This window comes from Danio rerio, chromosome 17 (assembly GCF_052040795.2).
Source record: "Danio rerio strain M-AB ecotype USA chromosome 17, GRCz13ab, whole genome shotgun sequence".
Classification (NCBI taxonomy): domain Eukaryota; kingdom Metazoa; phylum Chordata; class Actinopteri; order Cypriniformes; family Danionidae; genus Danio; species Danio rerio.
Window position 1 is genome coordinate 41354732 of NC_141037.1, and position 22751 is coordinate 41377482.

At 33.8% G+C, this 22751-nt stretch overlaps 1 protein-coding gene across 3 annotated transcripts in view; it reads left to right on the top strand.

Moving 5' to 3' along the window:
- The first annotated feature begins 8162 nt into the window (after nucleotides 1-8162).
- The window catches only part of eprs1 (glutamyl-prolyl-tRNA synthetase 1), a 42452-nt gene continuing 27863 nt past the window's right edge, over nucleotides 8163-22751 (top strand). Inside the window, exons 1-13 of one of the 3 annotated variants that reach the window (XM_087289247.1) lie at nucleotides 8163-8303; nucleotides 13173-13257; nucleotides 13868-13967; nucleotides 15184-15340; nucleotides 15433-15566; nucleotides 15804-15904; nucleotides 16207-16333; nucleotides 17599-17791; nucleotides 17869-18040; nucleotides 19760-19993; nucleotides 20095-20179; nucleotides 20611-20670; nucleotides 21592-21612. In XM_087289247.1, coding sequence (XP_087145373.1) covers nucleotides 8261-8303; nucleotides 13173-13257; nucleotides 13868-13967; nucleotides 15184-15340; nucleotides 15433-15566; nucleotides 15804-15904; nucleotides 16207-16333; nucleotides 17599-17791; nucleotides 17869-18040; nucleotides 19760-19993; nucleotides 20095-20179; nucleotides 20611-20670; nucleotides 21592-21612 — 1512 coding nt within the window. In that variant the 5' untranslated portion in view covers nucleotides 8163-8260. The remainder of the gene's footprint in view (nucleotides 8304-13172; nucleotides 13258-13867; nucleotides 13968-15183; nucleotides 15341-15432; nucleotides 15567-15803; nucleotides 15905-16206; nucleotides 16334-17598; nucleotides 17792-17868; nucleotides 18041-19759; nucleotides 19994-20094; nucleotides 20180-20610; nucleotides 20671-21591; nucleotides 21613-22751) is intronic. The other 2 variants (XR_015512681.1, NM_001288652.1) reach the window with 2 other exon arrangements.

Consider the following 22751-nt stretch of genomic DNA (forward strand, 5'->3'; position numbering starts at 1 on the left):
AACTATCCCTTTAAAGAGAAAAACATATTGTCAATGTACGAATATTGCAAAAAAAAAAAAAAATACAACCTACAAAATTTCAACTAATTATTATTTTATTTTATTTATTTATTTATTTTATTTCTTGATTTTTGCTTTTTTTCAAGTGAAGTTTATTTATAAACTAATTTTGAGTTTATCACAGCTCTCTCGTATTAGCTATTCATTATCTTCCAATCATATGAGCCCTAAGCTACTATAAATAACCACTGTTTTCAGTCCACTTTATCTCCAATTGGAAGAAACCCCCCTTCCTCCCCATTCTCCTCCTTTATTGTAGAATGGGTGGCACGGCGGCCCAGTGGTTAAAGCACTGTTAGCCCCACAGCAAGAACATTGCTGGCCCTGGTCCCGCCAGGTCGGTAAGCGTTTCTGTGAGGAGTTTATAATCTCCCTGTTTCCACGTGGGTATTCCCCGGATTCTATGATTTTCTCCCACCATTCAAAGATATACAGCATGCATAACAATCAAGCACTTGTCTAGCACACTCTGCGAATGGGAGGGAGCCCCGGGCTCGAGGATCCCTTGAGCTCAGGGCTGTTTACCGGGACAGCATGCCAAATAAGCTTTTGATAGATCATCAGCTAAGTGTGTACTCTTTAATTTATATTGAATATTTTTCTAAAACAAATTTAGGTTTACTAGTTGTGGGAACATTATCGTAAGTTATTTTGATAAATAAGCTCCAGATTTGGCTTCAGTACTGACTAATCTACTGCATGTGCACACATTTAATATTGTGTAGCTTCCCATTAAACCTATTAATTTAAAAGAAAGATTTAAGAGTGGTGTTCTTATATATGCTGAGCACTGTATTAGCAAAATGTCCTTCTTTGAGATTTAATTTAAAATTAAAACTTACATATTTGTCATTTAAAAACATTAATACTGTACAAAAAAGTACCAAAAGCAGCATCATCTACATTTGCAATTATCACAACAGATTATAATTATCATGTTCATGGATTAAGTAAAAAGGAAATAACATTAGACCAAAATATTGTGGATGGTGCACAATTAAAAACAAAAAAAGTTTTAGAAAAAAAGTGCATTTGTTGTCACTGTCCATGAATAAGTTGTAGCTGTCTCACAGCTATTAGCTTCGCATTCATTACACGGCAGTCTTACACAATTCAGAGGGGATTTTTTCCTCTCTACCGCTTCTGTGATTTCACATATGGAATCGTCCAGGAGATTAATAAGCTTACACTGGCTTTATGAGTGAAAATGTCAGCTGCAACTGCAGACCTGACTGAACAAACAAGTCGCATTTCCATATTTCATCAGTCTGTGGTGTAGCCTGCCACGGCATCAGGCATTATTGGTATTTTATGTCTTGCTTTTGAAAAAAATAAATAAATCTGATGCGCGCCTCACTGCCAGTGTCTCATTAGGAGTGAATGCAAATGTGCTTCCAACCTGTTTGAGCTTTGAAGGTGGGAGTATACAGCATGTGCTGGATGGGCTCTAATGACAGCGTAGGAGAGACACTTTCATTGATGAAACTGACTTACCAACTAACATGAACAGCACTTTATGTCTTTATCTCATTAATCTCTGAGAGGAAAACACTGGAAAATAACGACAATTTACCACATAAACACTCCGACAAATCTGCCATGATGGACGGGAGAGGTATATGAGCTGGTCCGAGGAGGTATTGGACTGTCAGGCAGATTAATGACTGTGGATGAAAACAAATCAGGTAGTTGGTATCAGCTGGATAGGGCTTTGGCATTATTGGCATGCTGCTTTCTCTCAGCTGTATACCTAAAATGACTTCATCGTCATTATGTATTTTAAAACCAAACACTGTAGCCTCACAGCAAGAAGGTCGCTGGTTCGAGCCTCGGCTGGGTCAGTTGGCATTTCTGTGTGGAATTTGCAGGTTCTCCCTGCATTCGCTTGGGTTTCCTCCGGGTGCTCTGGTTTCCACCAAAGTCCAAAGATATGCAGGATAGGTGAATTGGGTATTTTTCCATATAGTGTATGAGTGTGAATGAGTGTGTACAACTTTAAATTTGACGTTAACTGTGTTGGGATAGCATGAATAAATTGTCTTACCTCCATTTTTTACAGGGCATGACAATGTTGTTTGTTATTTTGCACATTTATTAACGTGCAATGAATACAAATCTATCAGAGGTATTAACATTAAAAAATTCTGCATAAACTGCTTTTTGACATCTGATTGATGATGTTGTAGTAGTCTGGCTTCATTAGCAAACACTGTTAAAGTCATTAGTTGAGTTTACTTGAGCAAACTGAGGCTGTACTCACACTAGGTGCAGTTGCCTCGAACCGGGCCAAAGCACGCTTGTCCCCCCTCCCGTCTCCCCCGACGGCCCGCGCTCACACCAAAAACGGGCTTCGGCATGCTTACGTCATTGCTGCTGGGCTGTTCAGTGAAAAGCGCTCTTACTCAGCAGCACAGTGGAGATTTCTCTAGTTATATTGTTTCAGTCGTTTGATATGCCGTAAAATATTTCGCCAAACAGTCCTTAGGGATGCGGGGACATGCAGTCAGATATTTCGCCGTACAGATCCGCCACTTTTGGCGCTCATAAACAATCATAAAGCTCTCGTGCTGCAGGAACGAGGAGGTCTGCTGAAGGCGCGCAGCAGTTTGCGTTAATCAACAATAATGATTAATAAATCTATATGAAACAGTCCCTTAAAAGTCACGTCTCGCTTTCAGTTTCAAAGCCCAAGTGAACCACGCTCAGGCACACCTCTTCCAACCGGGAATGTAGTTCAGTCATCTTAAAGATTTTAGTAGATTGAACTCAAACTGAACTTATCCTAATTTCCTAAAAGCTTGCTAACAACAACAGTGGATATGCATTCATTTGGAAACTATTAAAATACAAATACACTGTTCAAAAGGTTTAAGACATGACATAACTGAATTAAGTTACGCTAAAAAGTTCTAAAGATTAAACTAAATTTCTAATTCAACATTTTACATGCAAAAGTAGACTTTTTATAAGATTAATATGCATTGTTTTTAATACAAAAATGAAAGACTTCACTTATAGAACTTTTTTGATGAGGTCAGGCACTTAATTACCTTTTAAACAAATCCATGTCCACAGCCATATCACCTACAGCCCAAGACTGGTTTCTCACGGCAGCTATAGCAGGGTTGATCCTGGTCAGTACCTGGATGGGAGACCACATGGGAAGTGGTGTTAGTGAGACCAGTAGGGTGTGTGTGAGTCCTAATGCCCCAGTAAAGTGAAGGGGACACCATACTGTCAGTGAGCATCGTCTTTCTGATGAGACGTTAAACTGAGGCCATTAAATATCCCATGGCCCTTCTTGTAAAGAGTAGGGGTGTAACCCTGGTGTCCTAACCAAATTCCCTCCATCGGCCCTTACCGATCATGGCCTCCCAATCTTTTCCATCCACTGAATTGGCTCTATCGCTGTCTCCTCACTCCAACAGTAGATAGTATGTGATGAGCCCACTGGTGTCGTCCTGTGGCTGCTGTCACATCATCCATGGATGTAATATAAATATAGACACTACAAACAGGGTGTGAATCACAGGGTTTTTTTGGGAGTGAATGACCCCCAGCACTTGATTAGACTTTGTATTTGGAAGATTGTTTTCTCGTAAAAATCGTGTTTGGATCTAGATTTAGCCGGAAATAAAGTCAAATTAGACAAATAGTTTGTATAGCTCGGAGAATACTGTTGCTCAGAATAAACTAATATCCGTCAAAATGCTGAAAACTTTAATAAGGTTTATTAATAAATAAGACGTAACTAAAAATAAATACACAAATGACAGAAGCATGTACTACACATGCTCGAAACAGTTGACTCCACTGATCGTCAATGTATAATTCGCACACTGATTATAAAGACAATACAACAAAAGTTGAGGTGCTGGAATCAATGTGCAGTTGTGCACGTGCATCTTTTTGTTCTCTCTCACACTTCGGGAACTCACAGGATATTCCTTTTAAATACTATAGTGAAAATGAGCCAAGGACAAGTTTACTTTGGGAAAACATGTAGAGTCAAAGAGCTCTCTATGGTGCATTAAATCTATAACTTCATTCATGATGCAACTGAAGGGGTTTCCTGGGAACCTGCATTTGTCTGTGCCTTTACACAAAACATATATCTGCAAAACCTATTTCATACTTCAATATATTTATTTATAAAACATATGGAGTTTTTATTTCTTATATGTTTTACTCATTTTTATATATGTTTTATTTATTTATTATGTTTTATTTATTATGTTTGATTATTTATTTTATGTTTTATTATATGTTTTATTTATTTATTAATTATTAATTTTTATGTTTTATTTAATTGCAAAAAAATAATATAAATGCAAATAAGGAAAATGTATTATTACAGAAAGCCTAAACAAGGAACTACAAATAAAATGTCTTAAGCACTTAAGCTTGAACACAATTATTTTCATTTATTTTACGCTTTGCGTATAATGATAAATCCGATGTTTATGAGCCTACAGTATGCTGTTAAAATTTTATTTCAATTACCATCTATTTAAATTGCATTTATTTTTTTGTCCTCTCCCAATTAAAGCTTTTTTTCCCAATTCATCTTGATTTCTATAGCACTTTTACGATGTAGATTGTGTCAAAGCAGCTTAACATAGATAGTTAAAGTAAATTGAAACTGCTTCAGTCTAGTTTTCAGAGTTGAACTTCAGTCCAGTTCAGTTTTGTTTTCTTTGAGCAAACTCTAAATAGCATCTTAAGACTCATGACGGGGAAATATAGAGCAACAGTTTGCATGAACTTAATCATTATATTATAGCTGCTACAATACTCCAAGTAAGTGGTTCTCAAACTTTTTTCATCAAGTACCACCTCAGAAAAAAAATGTCACTCCAAGTACCACCAAAATGAGCAGTATTGAAATACAGTTGGGTAGTAGGTCCAGTAAAGCAGCTACAACTCTGCACAGTTAAAAAAAAACGTGGCAGATTACCTCAGAAATATAGACTTTACGTCATATATGGCATATTATATACATCATTTTTGATAAATTTAGAAATATATGTAGCATGTACATGACATTTCAGTCCTCCGTATACCAATAGAAGGAAGCCCGCTTACCACTAGTGGTACTCGTACCACAGTTTGAGAACCACTGCTCTACGTTATAATCTTTTAGGATTCAACCAATCTTTCTTTAGAAATTATCTTATGTTGAAATTGTTGTATTTTATTGATTCATATTTTTGATTATATCATGATTTTTTTTTTTTGTAAAATAATAAATGTCATCTTTAATGACCTTTCACAACATGCCTTTTGTAAGATGAGTCCTACTTGAATTTGTAATTGAACCAACAAAACAGCTGGCTTTGGAATACCAATTACAAAGTAACTGAAAATGTGTGAATGGAGATTCAAAATATAGTGCAATTTGCAAAACACTAGAATAATGAATAATATTTTACATTTGATAAAATGGTAAAGTAAATCTGCAGAAAGCCTGAGACTAAACAGTGAAAGTGAAACTCTCACCAGGGTTTTAGTGAGCAATCAAATGACTGGTGTATCTGAATACCGTACAATAATGTCACTCACTAGATCAGAGATGTCCAAACTATGGCCTGCTGGCCAAAGTTGGCCCATGATAACCTTTGATTTGGCCCACCTTCCTATCTGAGAAGAGATAGAGAATGAATGGTGTTTTTAAATATAGATTTACAGTAACAGATTAGCATGTTGTTCCTATTATTGTTGAAGCTAACTGAAATTAAATGTTGTAAATGAAAAAGATGTTTTGTTTTTATGTAAATACTGTCACTTGACAGATGCACAAAGCATCAGCAAAATTACTAGTGTACGCAGCATTAACTCCACAGTGTTAACCTGAATCATTTGTTTTCATTGTAGTAAATTATAAGATTTAAAAATATACAATGCATTAGGTAATATGATTAAAGTAACTTTTGCTATTTATTTTTATACATTCTAAAATAAAAAGGGACTAAGCTAAAAAGAAAATGAATAAATGAATGAATTATGAAATAAATTGGAAAATATCCCATGGCAACTTTAATGAAACACAGGTTTGCTATATTTACCCTCAGCCAACAAACCCTCAATCAAGTTTGCTTTTTGGGTCTTCATAAGAAAATGTTTGGGCACCACTGCACTAGATTAAGCTACACACATTTATTAAGACAGAAAAAGTAGTTACTATAAAATTATCCCCTGAAAAAAGGCTAAATTCATGTAGGCCTTTAGATAAGCTGAAGTAGATGAATTTTCAAGGCTTTAGTGCCTCCTTTTGGCAGCAAGTATGGATTTTGTTTAAATTTGACGTGTGTGTAGCCTATATACCATAGACAGTATATATATATATATATATATATATATATATATATATATATATATATATATATATATATATATATATATATATATATATATATGTGTGTGTGTGTGTGTGTGTGTGTGTGTGTGTGTGTGTGTGTGTGTGTGTGTGTGTGTGTGTGTGTGTGTGTGTGTAAATAATACTAAAATAAGATAATAAAAAACAGGGTATAGAGTTAAAACTATCAAATTAAATAATAATTTCAAAGTCCTTATAGCATTTAACATTTTTGTTTACACTGTAAACATGTTGTAAACATGTTGTATAGTAGTAATTAAACAATTTAAGTCACAAATAAAATTCTAAAAATTATGTAATGATGGAGAAAATTTACATTTGTGAATATAATATTTACCCAATAAAATAGATCAATTCTATATTATGTTTTTTATAAGAAAAATAACTAATTATATCACACATGGAAAAATCAATGTTAAACTTACATTTTGATGTTTAAAAAGATGGATAAATCAGACCAAAACACTTTAACACGTGGGCATTAGACAAAAAGATCATCAATTGATTTAATACTTGAGTTAGAAGACACAATTTGAATTAGGATTACCAAATTTAGATATAATCTCGTTTGTGGGGTAGATATGTAACACTTTTAAATGTAATTCTTTAACTTGGTTATAAGAACACAAAATTTGTAAGGTAAGAGCCAAGTTTTTTTTCAATTAATTTTATCTATCAGAAAATTCCAAATAAATTTCCCCTCTGAGTGATTTATTTTTTTTTAACTGAATCACATTTCCTAAGTTTTTATTAATACATTTTAGGTCTTAAATTATGGAGGACAAAACCTGCAAAAGCAATAAATAATTAAATATGCAAATAAACAAATCAATGAATAAACAAATCCACAAATTCCTGCATTAATAAAAAAAATTAATTAATACGCAGATATATATGTAAAACTCACAAATTTCTGCATTAATAAATATATAAACAATTAATAGTGTGGGCAGATAAATAATTAAATTAACTGCAAGCATGTAGTGGGAATAAGAAAATGCTGAACTGAAAATAGATTTTTCTGCCCCCCTTTCAAGTTTTTTTTTTTCTTACGTATTTCATATTTACTTTTCCTCAGCTTACCATGCTATTGAGAGGCTGTCTATTAACTAGTTATCCATTTATTTGTTTATATGCGTATTTATTTATTTATTGTTTTTGCAGGTTTCTTCCTCAATAGTAAATGCATTTGTCAGCTAAACTTCAACGTTTTTTACGTTATACACAAATATACAAGAAAGAAAGAAAGAAAGAAAGAAAGAAAGAAAGAAAGAAAGAAAGAAAGAAAGAAAGAAAGAAAGAAAGAAAGAAAGAAAGAAAAACTGAAATTTACAATGTTGCAAAAAAAAGTCAGACAATTTAAGTTTAGAGATATGTTGTTGACAGAATCATAACTGGCATGAAACCATATCCACCTTAAAATTAGAATTCCTGTCAGAAATGTAAACAAATGAAAGCGCCAGTAACATTCAGTACGTGTTTCGCCCGTAGGTTTCGCCCCATCTTTTATGGATTCGCCATATAATTCAAGCGAAGGGTGACGGGGTAATCTTGTACAAGACGTTACTCTCAAAAAGTAGACTTAATTACTTCACTTTATACTTCACTTTATACTTGCCAGTTTATTTCAAATGATGCATATCATGATACATATCAAAACGAAACTTTGCGGAACCATTGTTTCGGGGTGTAGTGTTTACTCGGTTCATTCTAGTGCTGCGCTCCCACACCACAGCAGGCGGCGCTGAGCAGCTTTGTGGCTCGTGAAGTAGTTTGGTGCTGGACGTGTGACAGGGCTATTTCAAACAGACCAGGAGCAACGACATGGCACTAAACTTGACTTTCAACAGCAGCAACCCTCCTCTAGGTAAGCACAGAAGCAAAGTGTGGCTTATAATTTAAAATACCTTTCATTTAGCAGCAGATCTTGCGCGTCGGCTCAATGATCTGACACGCAGAACATCCTCGTGCCATCGTGGCACAATCTTAAATTATCTCTATTCTTTTCCCACGGTTTATTCTGCGTTCGTCTTATATATCAAATTCGGGAATGTTGTTAACGTTACAATGTAGTACTAGGTTGTTTCTGCTTCCGCAATAGTGATCTATAAATAAAATTGTGCACGTTTTCAATATTTTGAGGGGGGTTTGAAGGTTTTAATCACATGCAATGCAAAATGAATTAGGCTATCTTTGTTTTTGTGGTTTATCTTTATATTTGAATTACTCCACTTTATGTTTATAATATAAAGATGCTGTTATTGAAGCTGAAAAAAATTAATTGTTGTTAAGATGAAATGAATGGCGCCATCCAGCGCTGGAAAAGCGTGTGACCGGCTGATGCAAGTCTTTTGAAAGAGCTCAATCTGTTTACTTCACAGCTGTCTTAGAGAATCAGGACTGTGCAACTCTTTTTGTCAGAAAAGGTTTTTTGTGTATTAGGTTGACATCAGCTGAACTGACTGATTTAAGTATTGCAAAATGTTCAATACCTCTGAATGAGAAGTGAGGTAAAGTTGGCTTTATATTACCACTTTAAGAGTTTCTTCTTAATAATATAGTTTCAGAAATTAATTCTTCGCAAATTCTAAATAGAAACAAAAAACATATTAGCAGCCAATGACTATCAAAGTACAACACAGTTCACAGTCAATTAAATAGTGTTAACGTAAATGTTAAGTCATGCGTGCTATTTCAAAGCGAATTTGCTCTGGTGGCGTGGTGAACAAAATAAGGACTGTATCACAGGTTGTCAGTGTCCAGAAATGAACGAATGTGTGAATTAGGCATGGGCCGGTATAAGATTCTGGCAGTTTGATAAACTTGAATAAAAATATCACGATTTTTCAGTATTGTGATTACGGCTCTAAAATATTTTCTTTTTAAATGTCTGGATAAAAAAAAAAAAAAAAAACTAAAACTTTTTTCACCTTTTGAACACAAAATATTTTATTTTAAGAAACATTCATAATATTTTGGATCAGTAAACATGTCAGACTAAATGAATCATTGACTTCTGCTGTCTTCATTTGTTTCAAAAACAGATTTAAAACGACATGTTTTCTGCTGGAGATACTGTTGTCATAAAAAACAAACAAACAAGCAAACAAAAAATGAAATAAAAAAACTTGCACATACCTTAGGAACAGTATTGATGAAAATGTTGACAGTTTTAAAACCTTGAGTTTTCCAAAGTACGGTATACCTTGAAAACGGCCAACTCGACCCCACGTGTGGTTTGATGTAGTGACGAGTTGCAGTCAATGAAAAAGCATATCAGCATGAGCTGAATGGCCGTGTGCTCATGAGCTCAACAGAAACGTCTGTAATTAACCAGAATGAGCATCGATGCACTTCCTTTTTTTCTGCGCTAACACGAGAGTAGGCTGTATTAAGACTGGAACTAGAATTCGGTATCTTATAAAAGTACCATACTGGTCATTCTGACCGTTCTCATATAAGATGTCATATTGTCACATCATATTTACATTCAAAACTTCTATTGAGATATTAAAATTAATCGTTGAATGTCTGTCATCGTATTTTACGACACATTACCCTAAGAATATTATCTTTTTTGGTAATACAGTCCATAAGAAACTAGAACATGCAAAGGTCTGTGCCTTGCTGTCATTTCCACTTTTATACAGGAGCTATTCGTTTCACAGAATATGCTGTTTTGAAAGATATATCTGAAGTAAATTTCTGTTTTTGCTATCAGAAAGTTATGTTTATGTTAGCAGGAAGTTGCTGGGCATATTTAAAGTCACAGCGAACAGTAGCAGACTTGCATGCAGTCATTTTTACTAATATGGTAATTAAGGGCAGAAATGCTCAGTTCTTTACTGTTTTGTAATTTAAAAAAAAGATAAAAATAAATACACAGATATTTAGAAAATGTCAAGGTGTTATAGATGTGTTAGTTTTATTTCAAAGAGTTATTAAATTACAAAACATAATTACTCTCTGACTGCCTCAGTAGTTCAAGTGTTAAAGCCACATCCCTCCACTTGAACCTTGCAAGTGATTGATCCGCTGACGTATCAGCTCATTGACAATGTTTTTAAATGCTCATTTGAAAGCTTGACAAGCTGTCAGTGATGTCATCAGCACACAAGCAGCCAATAGTGTTCAGCTCTTTCTGACGACTCCTCCCTCAGAATATCATTGGCTGTGGTTTGGTTGCTTGACTGAGCTGCTGGTGAACTAGTTGTTGTCAGATCATGTAGTGTGTGACCCTCCTCTTGTGGATTATTTACGTAGTGTCATGTAGTGTGAACACCACAGCGATTAAAAGACACAAAATCTAGTCATGTAGTGTAAATGGCACATCGATCTGCTGATGTTTGAAGTCATGTAGTGTGAACTAGGCTTTGGACAGGCTAATGCGACTCATTTGTGTTTTGACCCCACGTTCTTGTATCAATAAAGTTTTTTAACTTTTATAAACACTTGTAATGTATTGAGCCACTAAACATTGTTTTTATGACGTTTTTCTACATGAGACAAATGTGAATTACTTACAAACACTTTAAATAAAGGCTATTTATGAAATCCAGGCATAACACTGTATGACGATGTTTCAGATTACTGTTCTAGAGCCTACAGCTAATCAATCTTTCAGATTCTACAGTGCATTCAAGTTCTAAAGAAAAATATGAATGATAAATTATCTTAAAACAAATACATTTATAGATATGGTTTAAGTATGTAATTTCACTCACCTGGGAAATGGGGGCCACATGAATGATTTGTCAGCACAAATTAAGTGCACACAGCATGCCATATCATTTGATAATTGTAAGAAATAATTCCAAACAGCGACTGACTGTGTAACGCCACATAAAACAAAACAAAAATATGATGTATATGCAGAGCTCAGCTAGTTATAAAAAATTCAGCCTCCTTACAGTTGTCATGAAGGGTAATATTAGCTATATGAACCAAAATCGTTCTTTGTTCCAGGCTGTCAACACCTTTTTTTCTGCTGTAAAGTTGGCCATTTTAACAGTGGGCTCAGTAAAAAAAAAAAAGTTCTATCATTGAGCCAGGACTAGCAGAATTACGATGAATTGCAGTTTCAGCTTCTTCCGTATTTGCTTCAGGAGGGAGAGCGGGAGGTTGCCGCTTGGGGAAAATGAATAAAGGTTGATCGAAATAAGTCTGACTGTCACCCCTCCCTGCAGCCTGTAGCATTATGACGTACTGAATCAGGTTCAACATGTAGTGCACGCGCGTTGTTGCTAGAAACAAGAATTTTTTATATTATTTCTTAAATTACCCATTGCGTTGTTTGTTATTAGTATGTACACCAACCCAGCCCCAAATCCAAACGTCACATGACTATGGGTGTTGCAATGACCTCTACATATTTTACCTAGTCCACTCCATCATAGTGCTACAGACTGCAGCAAGAACATCTTCAATTTTTTTCTCACAATTCACACTCACACTCTCTTTATTTTTCACATGTTTGATCTCGCAGGTCTGAATTTACATCTTCTGATTTTTTTTTTTTGTTTTCTAAAAAATGTAAGGTAATGTCTGTCAGAATATTTTCCCGAATATTTTATCAGTTTTCCAGATGCTTTCGCTATTCACAAAGTTCACCTCTTGAATTTCTCACTCTTTCTTTGTTGCAGGAAATAAATAAGCTCAGAATGGAATTGTTTGATACCAAATCACAGTTCTAAGAGAAAAAAAAAACACGATTAAAAGATGTAACCTGCAGTTGTTAGAACTCACAGTTTTATTTTATTAGCTTTTCTGCAGAAAGCAAAAAATTCCATGTCATCCATGAAAATGAAAGAGAAGACAGTAAACAACATGTCTCTACAAGAGAAAATCCACCACACTTTTTTGCCATACATGTATATAATAATTTACTTCTATGCATTTGAAAGACAAAAAAAAAAAAGGAATTTTATGAAGGCTAGTGATGTGCTCTACTGTTAAGCTACAGGTTGTTTCTGAGAGACTGAATTTGATAATCTGCATAAGTAATTTGCAAAGTAAAGCAGGACAGAATCTAGATGGACTGGTTTGTTTAGGTTGTTTTCCATGATAGCTAATCTCATAATAATACAACCTTACAATTAAAGTGCATCTGTTTTGATGGTTAACTTTTTTATCTTTTTTTTCTTTTTTTTTACTGCTCTCACAACCTCACCCTGCATTCACAATTTAAATATCTATGTACACGATAGATCAGTTAGCTTTTAGTTTTTTTTTTTTTTTTTTTTTTTTTTTTTTTTTTGTTTCTGAAGTGTTGAACAAAATAAAGAAAAAGTTGCAGTTGAAAAAAACTGTTTTATTGTTTTCCGAGTTTAAAAGTATACATAAATAAAAGATTCTAACAATTCAATAAATACAATTGTAACTAAGATACAAACTGTACAATTTCTTATGCCTGAATGCTTTTAAAATCACATGCAAATGATTCATTATATTACAGGTTTAGCATTGCAAATCATCTTATGTGATTTGTGAATGATCATATTGCAATATCGATGCTGAAACAATATATTGTGCAGCAGCCCCAAAGATTTTTTTTTTATTTTAGTTTTTTTTTTTTTAATGTATGCATAAAGCAATATTAAGTTATTTTTAAATGCATTAACAAATGTAGGATATGTAATTTGCATCTTAGAGTTGTTTACATGGCTATGCATAAAGCAAGTGGAGAATTATAGCAGATTCTCATATTATTATTTTTTTTATTTGCCTCTACCTGTAGGGGCGTTGTTGACTGCTGAACATGTGAAAGGCAGCGTCAATCTCTCTGTGGAGGAGGGCAAAGACACCATGCTCCATGTCTCTGAGTGAGTATTTGGCCCGTATCACTGTAAAAGTATGCATAATATAGTAATGTTATATATTGTTTTAATAAGTACTGTATATTTAGGAGGCATTCAGCGATTTAACAAGATACACACAAGAAGTTGAGATTAGAAGTTACACAAGAAGTGCTTATTATATAAGGCAACCGTTAGTGCTCAAAAAATTAAGTGCTAGAGTAAGAAGTTTAAGTAAAGTGTCCGGTGCATATAGAGAGAAGAGTGTTTCTACAGGTGGTTTGTCAAGCCCACTCACCTTTGTAATGAACATTTCATAAATGCAGAATGATAAAAAAAAAAAATAAAAAAAAAAAAAATATATATATATATATATATATATATATATATATATAAACAGAATACTGCACTGGAATATATAGACACTGGATTATAGGTTAACACTTTTTTTGTGTTCATGTTACATTATGTATAAATTAATAAGGACAATGAACTATGCATAAATACATGCAACTCACCTCAGAAAATAAAATTTAACCTCTAATATGGTGATCAAACTTTTTTAATGTAAAAAAAACAAAAAAACGTTGTATACTAATTTTTCTGTCATAATTTCCTCTCGTTTGTTTTCTTTCAGTCAGGTTCAGTTTAGCGACGTGAACTCCATCACTCGATATCTTGCCCGAGTGGCTCCAGCATTGGGACTCTATGGCTCTAATATGATGGAGCAAACTGAGGTCAGAGTTTTGGAAATCATATACTATACTAATCATATATACATATGTATAAAATCGAATATTTCAATAATTATTTATAATTAATAATATATTTTTAATTTATATATTCAATATTTATCATCATATATATTTTTAGATAAATAGTTAAAATAGTTGATAATCAAAATAGTTGATAGTTAAATGGTACTTTTCTGTGTTTTTGTGCAGGTACCTTAGTTGATTTAGGCCTGCAAGACACCAAAACCAATGGTAGATGTCTGCTAGTCCCTGTCTTAATGAATCATTCATTAGGTCATTATTTCATTTAAAAGCGGACTCATTCAGGACCTGCAATGTTGCACTAAGATGCACAAATGTGTTACTCGGGCTGTGCTTCAGAATGATTTTCAAATACAAAACAGGAAAAAAACTAAAACATGTACCTCACTCATTATCTTCTTTATGAACAATAGTAGAAAATCAGTATTGCATTTATGATTTAGATAAATAAGCATTATTGCTTATGTGTTATTACCTTTATAATGACAAAAAAGTTTTTTTTATAGCGGCATTTTAAATGCAGTAAGTAATGTTTTGTGCATAAATATTGCATACTACACCTGTTCCACAATACTTACAGTTAAACTCAGAATTATTAAACCTCCTGAATTATTTGCCCCCCTGTTTATTTTCCCCCAATATGTGTTTAATGGAGAGAAGATTTTTTTTAGCACATTTCTAAACCTAATAGTTTTAGTTACTCATTTCTAACAACTGAATTATTTTATCTTTAGCATGATGACAGTAAATTTATATTTTACTAGATATTTTCCAGAACACTTCTATGCAGCTTAAAGTGGCATTTAAAGGCTTAACTAGATTAGTTAGGTTAACTAGGCAGGAAAGGGTAATTAGTCAAGTCATTATATAACTATTGATTATTTTGTAGACTATAAAAAAATTGCTTAAAGGGGCTAATAACTTTGACCTTATATGTTTAAAAAAATAAAAATAAAAAACTGCTTTTGTTCAAGCCGAAATAAAACAAATAAGACTTTCTCCTGAAGAAAAATATTATCGGACATACTATAAAAATTTCCTTGCTCTGTTAAACATCATTTGGGAAATATTTTTTTCTAAAATCAAGGGGGGTTTAATAATTCTGATTTCAGCTGTAAATATATTCTTTTTTGTCTTATTGGTTAAAGGTTTAATGTTTTTGTTCTGTCATTTGAAGGTTGATCACTGGCTGGAGTTCAGTGCCCGTCGTCTCTGTGGTCAGTCGGATCTCTCTTCTGCTCTGGCTGATCTGGATAAAGCTCTGGCTTTGAGAACTTTCCTGGTTGGTCGCAGTGTGACTTTGGCTGACCTCTGCATCTGGGCTGCTCTCAAAGGTCAGTCATTAGCTGAAATGCCCATTAGACCATCATATATGGATATTTATGCACTAAAAGAAGATGACTTAACATGTAATGACTCTCAAAAGGAAATGGCGAGTCACAGGCCAAGCCAAGCTCCCACCCACATCTGTGCCGCTGGTTTTCATTCCTGAGTTCTCAAGTGCCATTCAGTTCTGTGGGCAGTAAATGGGCCAGCAAGGTATCCGCCAGCAAAGCTGCTGTAAGTTTATCATCCAATGTGCCAGTTCAGTAAAATACCAATAGCTTTCTTATAGACTGTTGAAGTTTTATATGTTCTTTTGAAGATTTTTTAAAAAGGTATTATATTTACAGCCTTTCAGTACCAATTTGCACACTGTAATGTTAATGACGTTGTTCATTTGCATATTTTTTAGTACCTTTAAAAGACAGTTGAAGTGCATTAAAATTCTTTTTATGTTCCAAATTTTGTTTTTAGTCTGTGGAGAAAGATAAAAAGCAGGATTTGGGAAAGTTTGTGGAGCTCCCTGGTGCTGAGATGGGCAAAGTAGTGGTGCGCTTTCCTCCTGAGGCTAGTGGGTAGGTGGCATTTCTGTACTGATTGTAAGCTAAAATAGCTATTGTCTGTTTAATAAATGAACATTACATGAAATAAAACATTTAACTGATGTGAAATATTGCACACTTCAGTTGTTATGTATTTTGTTTCACAAAGATTAAGCAAAACTTTTAAATAAAGCTTTGAAATTACAAAAAAAAAAAAAATAAGGGATTTCTTTTTCTTTACATAATTTTTTTTTGCTCTTTATCATTTCTAGATTTCACTAGTTTCCAATGGTAGAGTTGATGTTTGCATGCCATTTATTTTTCCATCTCCTCAGATACCTGCACATTGGTCATGCCAAGGCAGCTCTACTCAACCAGCATTATCAGGTCACTTTCAAGGGCAAGCTGATCATGCGTTTTGATGACACCAACCCCGAGAAGGAGAAAGAGGACTTTGAGAAAGTATGACCTTTCATACAGACTTTCAAAAAAAAATTTGACCAGAAATGAAACCAGCTTCTCCCAAACGATTATAAGACAACAAAGAAAAATCATCATTGTGGGGAATTTTTTTTACTTGCATTTGAACAAGACTAAGACTAAATTTGCCAGTGGTGTGAATAATTTCAGGCTTGATTGTATATTACTGTAGAAAAAAATGTAGAGGGCTCTTGAATTCTTTGTATCTACAATTTAAAGTTATGTGTTTGAGTTAAACTTCCAAATTCCAAATCTTGAACATAAAAGGTTCTCATTTAAAGCATAAAAATATGATTGATCAAAATGACAAAAAAAGATGCCATGTTTCCAGACATGCTTATATTCATTTGTAGACGATACGGTACCATTTTTTTATACGTCTAAAGAGTTGATAACAAATCAGAATGTATATTTTCTCCAATTGTTATTTTCTGTAAAAAATGCTGTCCAATATTTCAATCTGAATCCTGGATGAGGTGTAATCAGACCCTTATAAAAGAAAACATGTCAACATTTTAATAGAAAGGCATTTCACCAAATGAAAGCAAACTGCACATTTGAAGGCAAAATGAAATTTTAATTTTATAATTTTTTTAGAATAATTGTATTATTTTTTTGGACATTTTTCCCAAGCGCTGGATAATTTTTCACAATTTGTCACTCTGAGGAAAAGCAGTTTTTAAAGTTTTGGAGGTTTCAATTGTAAGGTCAACTCCCCATTTTTTCCCCCAATGGCTAAAGAGCAAACCCCTATTATCCAATGTCTTACCTATAAACTGAACTTAACTAGTTAACTAGTTCACCTTGTTAATCCTTTAAATTGCACTTTAAGCAGATTACTAATATCTTGGAAAATAAATAGTAAAGAATGGGAATAACAAAAGTAGTTATTAAAGAATTTAAGGAAATAAGGAAATACTTGAAATTTCAATTCAGTTCAATTAAACTCAACAAACATTGTCTATCCCCACAGGGGTTAGAAATATTGTCTTTAGACAGAGGCTCACACACAAAAGCAAAACAAAAATACACTTACACAATTATTTTAAGATCCTATTTAAAAAAAAAAAAAAAAAAAAAAAAAAAAACAAACAATCGCAGTGGAAAAAAATCTTCATGAAAAAGAATTCACATTTCACAAGGAGGCCAATTGCTTTGCCTTCAACTAGATCTGCATTAAAGCCTCAGTGCTGTCTAGAAAATGTGCAGTTTCCAAGTAGTTATTTGTTGACATCTTTTTGCATCAGGTCATCTTGGAGGACGTAGCCATGTTGCAGATCAAACCAGATCAGTTCACCTACACAAGCGATCACTTCCCCACTATCCTGCGCATGGGAGAGAAACTTTTACAGGAGGGCAAGGCCTACATAGATGACACTCCACCAGACATCATGAAACAAGAGAGAGAGCAAAGGGCTGAGTCTCGCAACCGCAACAACTGTAAGCATCACCAGAGCTGGTCTTATTTCTTTAAAGGATATGTGTTTCGTGCTAAACATGTTTTCATCTCTGCTCAGCTGTGGAGAAGAACATGCAGATGTGGGAAGAGATGAAGAAAGGCACAGAGTTTGGCCAAACCTGCTGCATGAGGGCAAAGATTGACATGAATTCCAACAACGGATGCTTGAGAGACCCTGCGCTTTTCAGATGCAAGAACGCTGCTCATCCTCGCACCGGCACCACTTACAAGTAAGTCAGGATTGTGTTAGTGTTTATTTTGACACTTTATTTATTTAGTTTTTTCATGTTCTTTTCGTTTTGTTTTATGATGTGTAATATAATCTTAATCAGCATTGTTAAAGTGACTCGAATAAAAGATGGGGATTACTCACTGATCTTCACTGAGTAACTTTTCAAATTATAACCTTAAATTATGCTGTAATTTTTGTTTTTCTTCTACATTTATTTAATTTCTGAATTTATTACTTTAATGCTTCTGTTAAATGTGAAAATATTTAAATTATATAGTTTTTGTGTTTGTTATTTGCATGCCTGTAAAGAAAATAATTAAAGAACTTTATTACTTTGTAAGGGAGGTGTAGAAGGTGTAAAAAGGCAGTGAAAGCACAGACAGCAGCTAAAATCTCTCAGTAGTTCTACAGCTACCCTTTGTCATTTGTAAATGAATATTCGCTGCTTCTCTGCAACATCTACATTAGCAGGATGATGAAGATGAAATCAGGATGGACATTTCAACAAGACAAGGATCCAAAACGCATCCAAGAAAACTCTCAAATGCTTTCAGAGAAAGAAGATCAAGCTGTATAATGGCCCGGCCAATCACCTGACTTGAATCCACTAGAAAATACAAAAGAAAGATCAGATTTGATAGACGAGACTCACAGAATTATTAGTGTAAAAATCTATTTACACTGTTGAAGTAAAAAATCTCACACCTGAGCAATTCATGTGACTTCATTTTTTATATGAGAGTCATCTTTAAGCTGCCATCACCAAAAAAGCCTTTTATATAAAGTATTTAAACATTTCAGTAGTTCAATACTTTCTCTCCTTGTCGTTGTTATTGTAGATCTCCTTTTTCAGATTTGTTTGTTTTGTTTTACTTTTATGTTTGTATTGCAATATAATATTCTGTATATTGTTCAAGAAACTAGGCTAATAGTACAAAAGACAGACAAAACAATACAAACCACACAATATACATTAAAGAAAGACCAATATGCCAATGCCATCAAAGATGACAAATAACGCACAAATGATCAAACTTACCCCACAGAATAATTTACATGCACTACACTATCTATGTTTTGAAGAAGACTCCTCATACAATCATTGCATGCAACCTGCAGCTTATAGAGACACTTTTTTTAATATATATATATATATATATATATATATATATATATATATATATATATATATATATATATATACTTTATATATACCATAGAGGAGCTGTGAATATAGGAATGAGTTATATTGTTTGAGTTTTTACCAAAATCTGGTTCAGTTCCATGTCAATAGCTTCTTTAGAAATATTATTTTCAGGAAAAACATGATGTGTTCAATACATATATTGCCTGCTGTATTATAGTTGATGGAAAGTCTTGAAATTGCAGTTTAGCTGTTTTGTTTAGTCACAGATTTTTCAATTCATAAATCCACCTTCTTACTACATATTGCAGACACTGAAATGTGTGCAGTCATTTTGACTATAATTGTAATTAAAAGTGGAAATACTTAAGTTAAAGTTATTCAATTACAAAAATTAAAAATGGTCAAAATGACCATCTCAGTAGTTCTAGAGTTAAATAATTTTCCTTATAGACCCCTCCCACCCTCTGAAAATTACAGTTTCGCTAATATGCAGTTTTAATATGCAGTTTTTTCTAATTAACAGTAAACTAATCTGCATCATTTTCTTTCTTTTTTGCTCACTCCATCCAGAGTGTACCCCACATACGACTTTGCGTGCCCCATTGTGGACAGTATTGAGGGAGTGACACACGCCTTGCGTACCACCGAGTACCATGACAGAGACGAGCAGTTCTACTGGGTAATAGAGGCCCTCGGTCTTCGTAAACCCTACATCTGGGAGTACGCCAGGCTCAATCTTAACAATACTGTACTCTCCAAGAGGAAACTTACTTGGTTTGTCGACAAAGGCTATGTGGACGGCTGGTGAGAATTAGAAGAGCACTTACCATTCTCACTTTATATGTACAACTTTTTGAGATTGTATGGTGATTTTTCTCTTCACTACCTTTCTTTTCTTCCTGCAGGGATGACCCCCGTTTCCCCACAGTCAGAGGAGTCCTGCGAAGAGGAATGACTGTCGATGGACTCAAGCAATTCATTGCAGCTCAGGTATGTTCTTTTTTTTATTTTATTTTTTTGCAGTTGAGGTTGTGTGTTAGGAATGTACTACTGTAGGGGGAAGTGATGTCAGACAATATAATGTATTAATGGACATCTTAGAAAAAGTTTCACTTGAAATAATATTAGAATTGCTATCAAAGTTAAAGATGTGATATTACTATTGTTATTGCAATTAATAATAATAAAAAATGAATGCTATATTTGTGCTGTTTTTGCTTGACTATACCCATCGTTGATGGCATGCCATTAAATTATACATAAACCACCTTATGGGTGTTCTTAGTGATGGCACTGAAAAAATACTGTTAATTGTACACTTCATAAGACAATTTTAGGAAACAGCCTTGATTCATTAAACCATTATATTGATTCAATTATTTAATTGGTTCATAAGACATGAATTGTTTTTCTTTTTGCAGGGAGGCTCTAGATCTGTAGTCAATATGGAGTGGGACAAAATCTGGGCATTCAACAAGAAGGTAAATGTAAAAACCACATATAATGTCCTTCGTGGATATACCTGATCTCCAGCTGGTCCATGTCATCCCATTCATTCACTAATTTCAAAACCATAAACCAAACAGCTTGCTAACATCCCTGCACCCTCTCAACGATATTCTGTCAAGCAGAATTGTCATTTAAAGTTAATTATTAAGGCTACATCCTGTAATGTCTCAATCACTGCAGATATGCTCAAAATCCTTTTACATTTGCATGATTTTTTCCCCTGTCGTTTTTCTTTCTATTTATTTGTTCTGATGGCCAAATCCACTTTTTTAGTTTTTTGTTGAAGTCAGAAAACATCACTTGATTTTCTTAATATTAAACCGCAGTAATTTGACAGGAACCACTATTTCTGTGTCGCTTTCAAATGTGCTGCCATATTTTTTTTCATTATTCATATAATCATCATCTCTCAAAACCTGCCACGTTTGCAATTCTGCATCCGACACTTCATGTTCAGAGCTTTTTAACACTACTCATTACCTGCAAGCTCCAGCCTTCTATTTATTTGGATTGGCATCATTCTGTTTTTTCATTCATTTCTGTAACTGGAACAGTCCAACTGAGAATACGGTTTCTTTCTTCATTTCCATCTAATTCATTTTTGGATGAACTATTCTCCTAACACCATCAACTCTTCGAAAAATTTTATCTAAGAGCAGCAATGTTTCTATTTTTATAGAAGGAACTTTAAAAATTCCTAATTTGTTTATAGATTTTAGACACTGGCTCTAATGCACTAACACACTGGCTCTCAGCTACTGACAGACAGGTTTGCACAGTTGTGGTAATCAAGTGATTGATTGTGATCACAATGAAACACTTCCCATTCTGTCTCTCTCTGAGCTCTCTGTCCCCTTTTCTACATTAAAGAATGTCACTCTTCTGTTTACAAGCTGCCAGTTAGCTGTAAAAAGGTATTCCTACTTCTCCTCTTGTTCCTCTTCCTCACGCTTCTGCACTTCCCTGCATTGTTGGTTTCTTCTTTCCTTCTAACTTTCTATTTCCCGATCTATGGCTTTCACGGAAGTCAAGATTGATTGTCTGGCAGTCGATTTTTCATCACTCTGAAATAAAAACAATCATATGTAGTCATTCTAGACATTAAACATTAAAGAGTTAGTTTACATGCAAATTAAAATTGTTATTAATTACTCGCTCTCATGTTGTTCCAAACCCCTAACAGCTTTGTTTGTCTTCGAAAGACGAATTAAGATATTTTGGTTTAAATCTTAGGGCTCCCTCATCATCCCTCATAGATGGCAATGTTTCTGATTTGTCCAGCAGGGTACCGAAAACATCCTCAAGACAGTCTTTGTGCCTTCAGTGGCTCAATCAGCAAAAATATCAAGTTATTAGAATACTTTTTATACAAAAAATAATTACTTTTTTCAACTTTTTTAAATCTGTGTCAGTATAGGGTGCATGTTCACGTATTGGGCTTGGACATGCCTCTTATGTATTACCTCAGATGTGCATGTACTTTTTTATTTTATTTTTTTTTCAAACAGGAGTAGTCAAGCACATAGAAATACCTTGTTTAATAACATGATTTCAACCTTGTTTAATAACATAGGTAACTGCCCCTTTTATGATTCCTTTAAGTGCAAGTCAAAAAAATAACCAGACATTTCCTTTTGCAGGCTGACTGCTAATTGTTTACCAATCATGTTGAATAATCGCGTAAAAGTAGACCGATAACATTAACTTATCCTTATTAAATAACATGCATAAAGATAAATATTTTTGAGTTTGCATAGCTTAGACAGGTCTATTATAATGTGAAACTGCTCGTTTACGAACCAAAAGGAAGACTGTACAGTTCTGTACAATTCTGAGGTAAGAAAATAATTAATTTTAATTTTATTAAATGCTAATAATTTTTTTAATTGTCCCTGAATAAATGTCATTTTGTATGTATTTTGTTGAAGTCTTTGTTGAAGTATTTGGAGCTGGCTTGTAAGGTAACGGAATGAATCACGATGTTCTATTAATGCTGCTGATATAGACACGATCGTGATTTAAATTTAAAACCTATGATTATTTAATTTAAAGC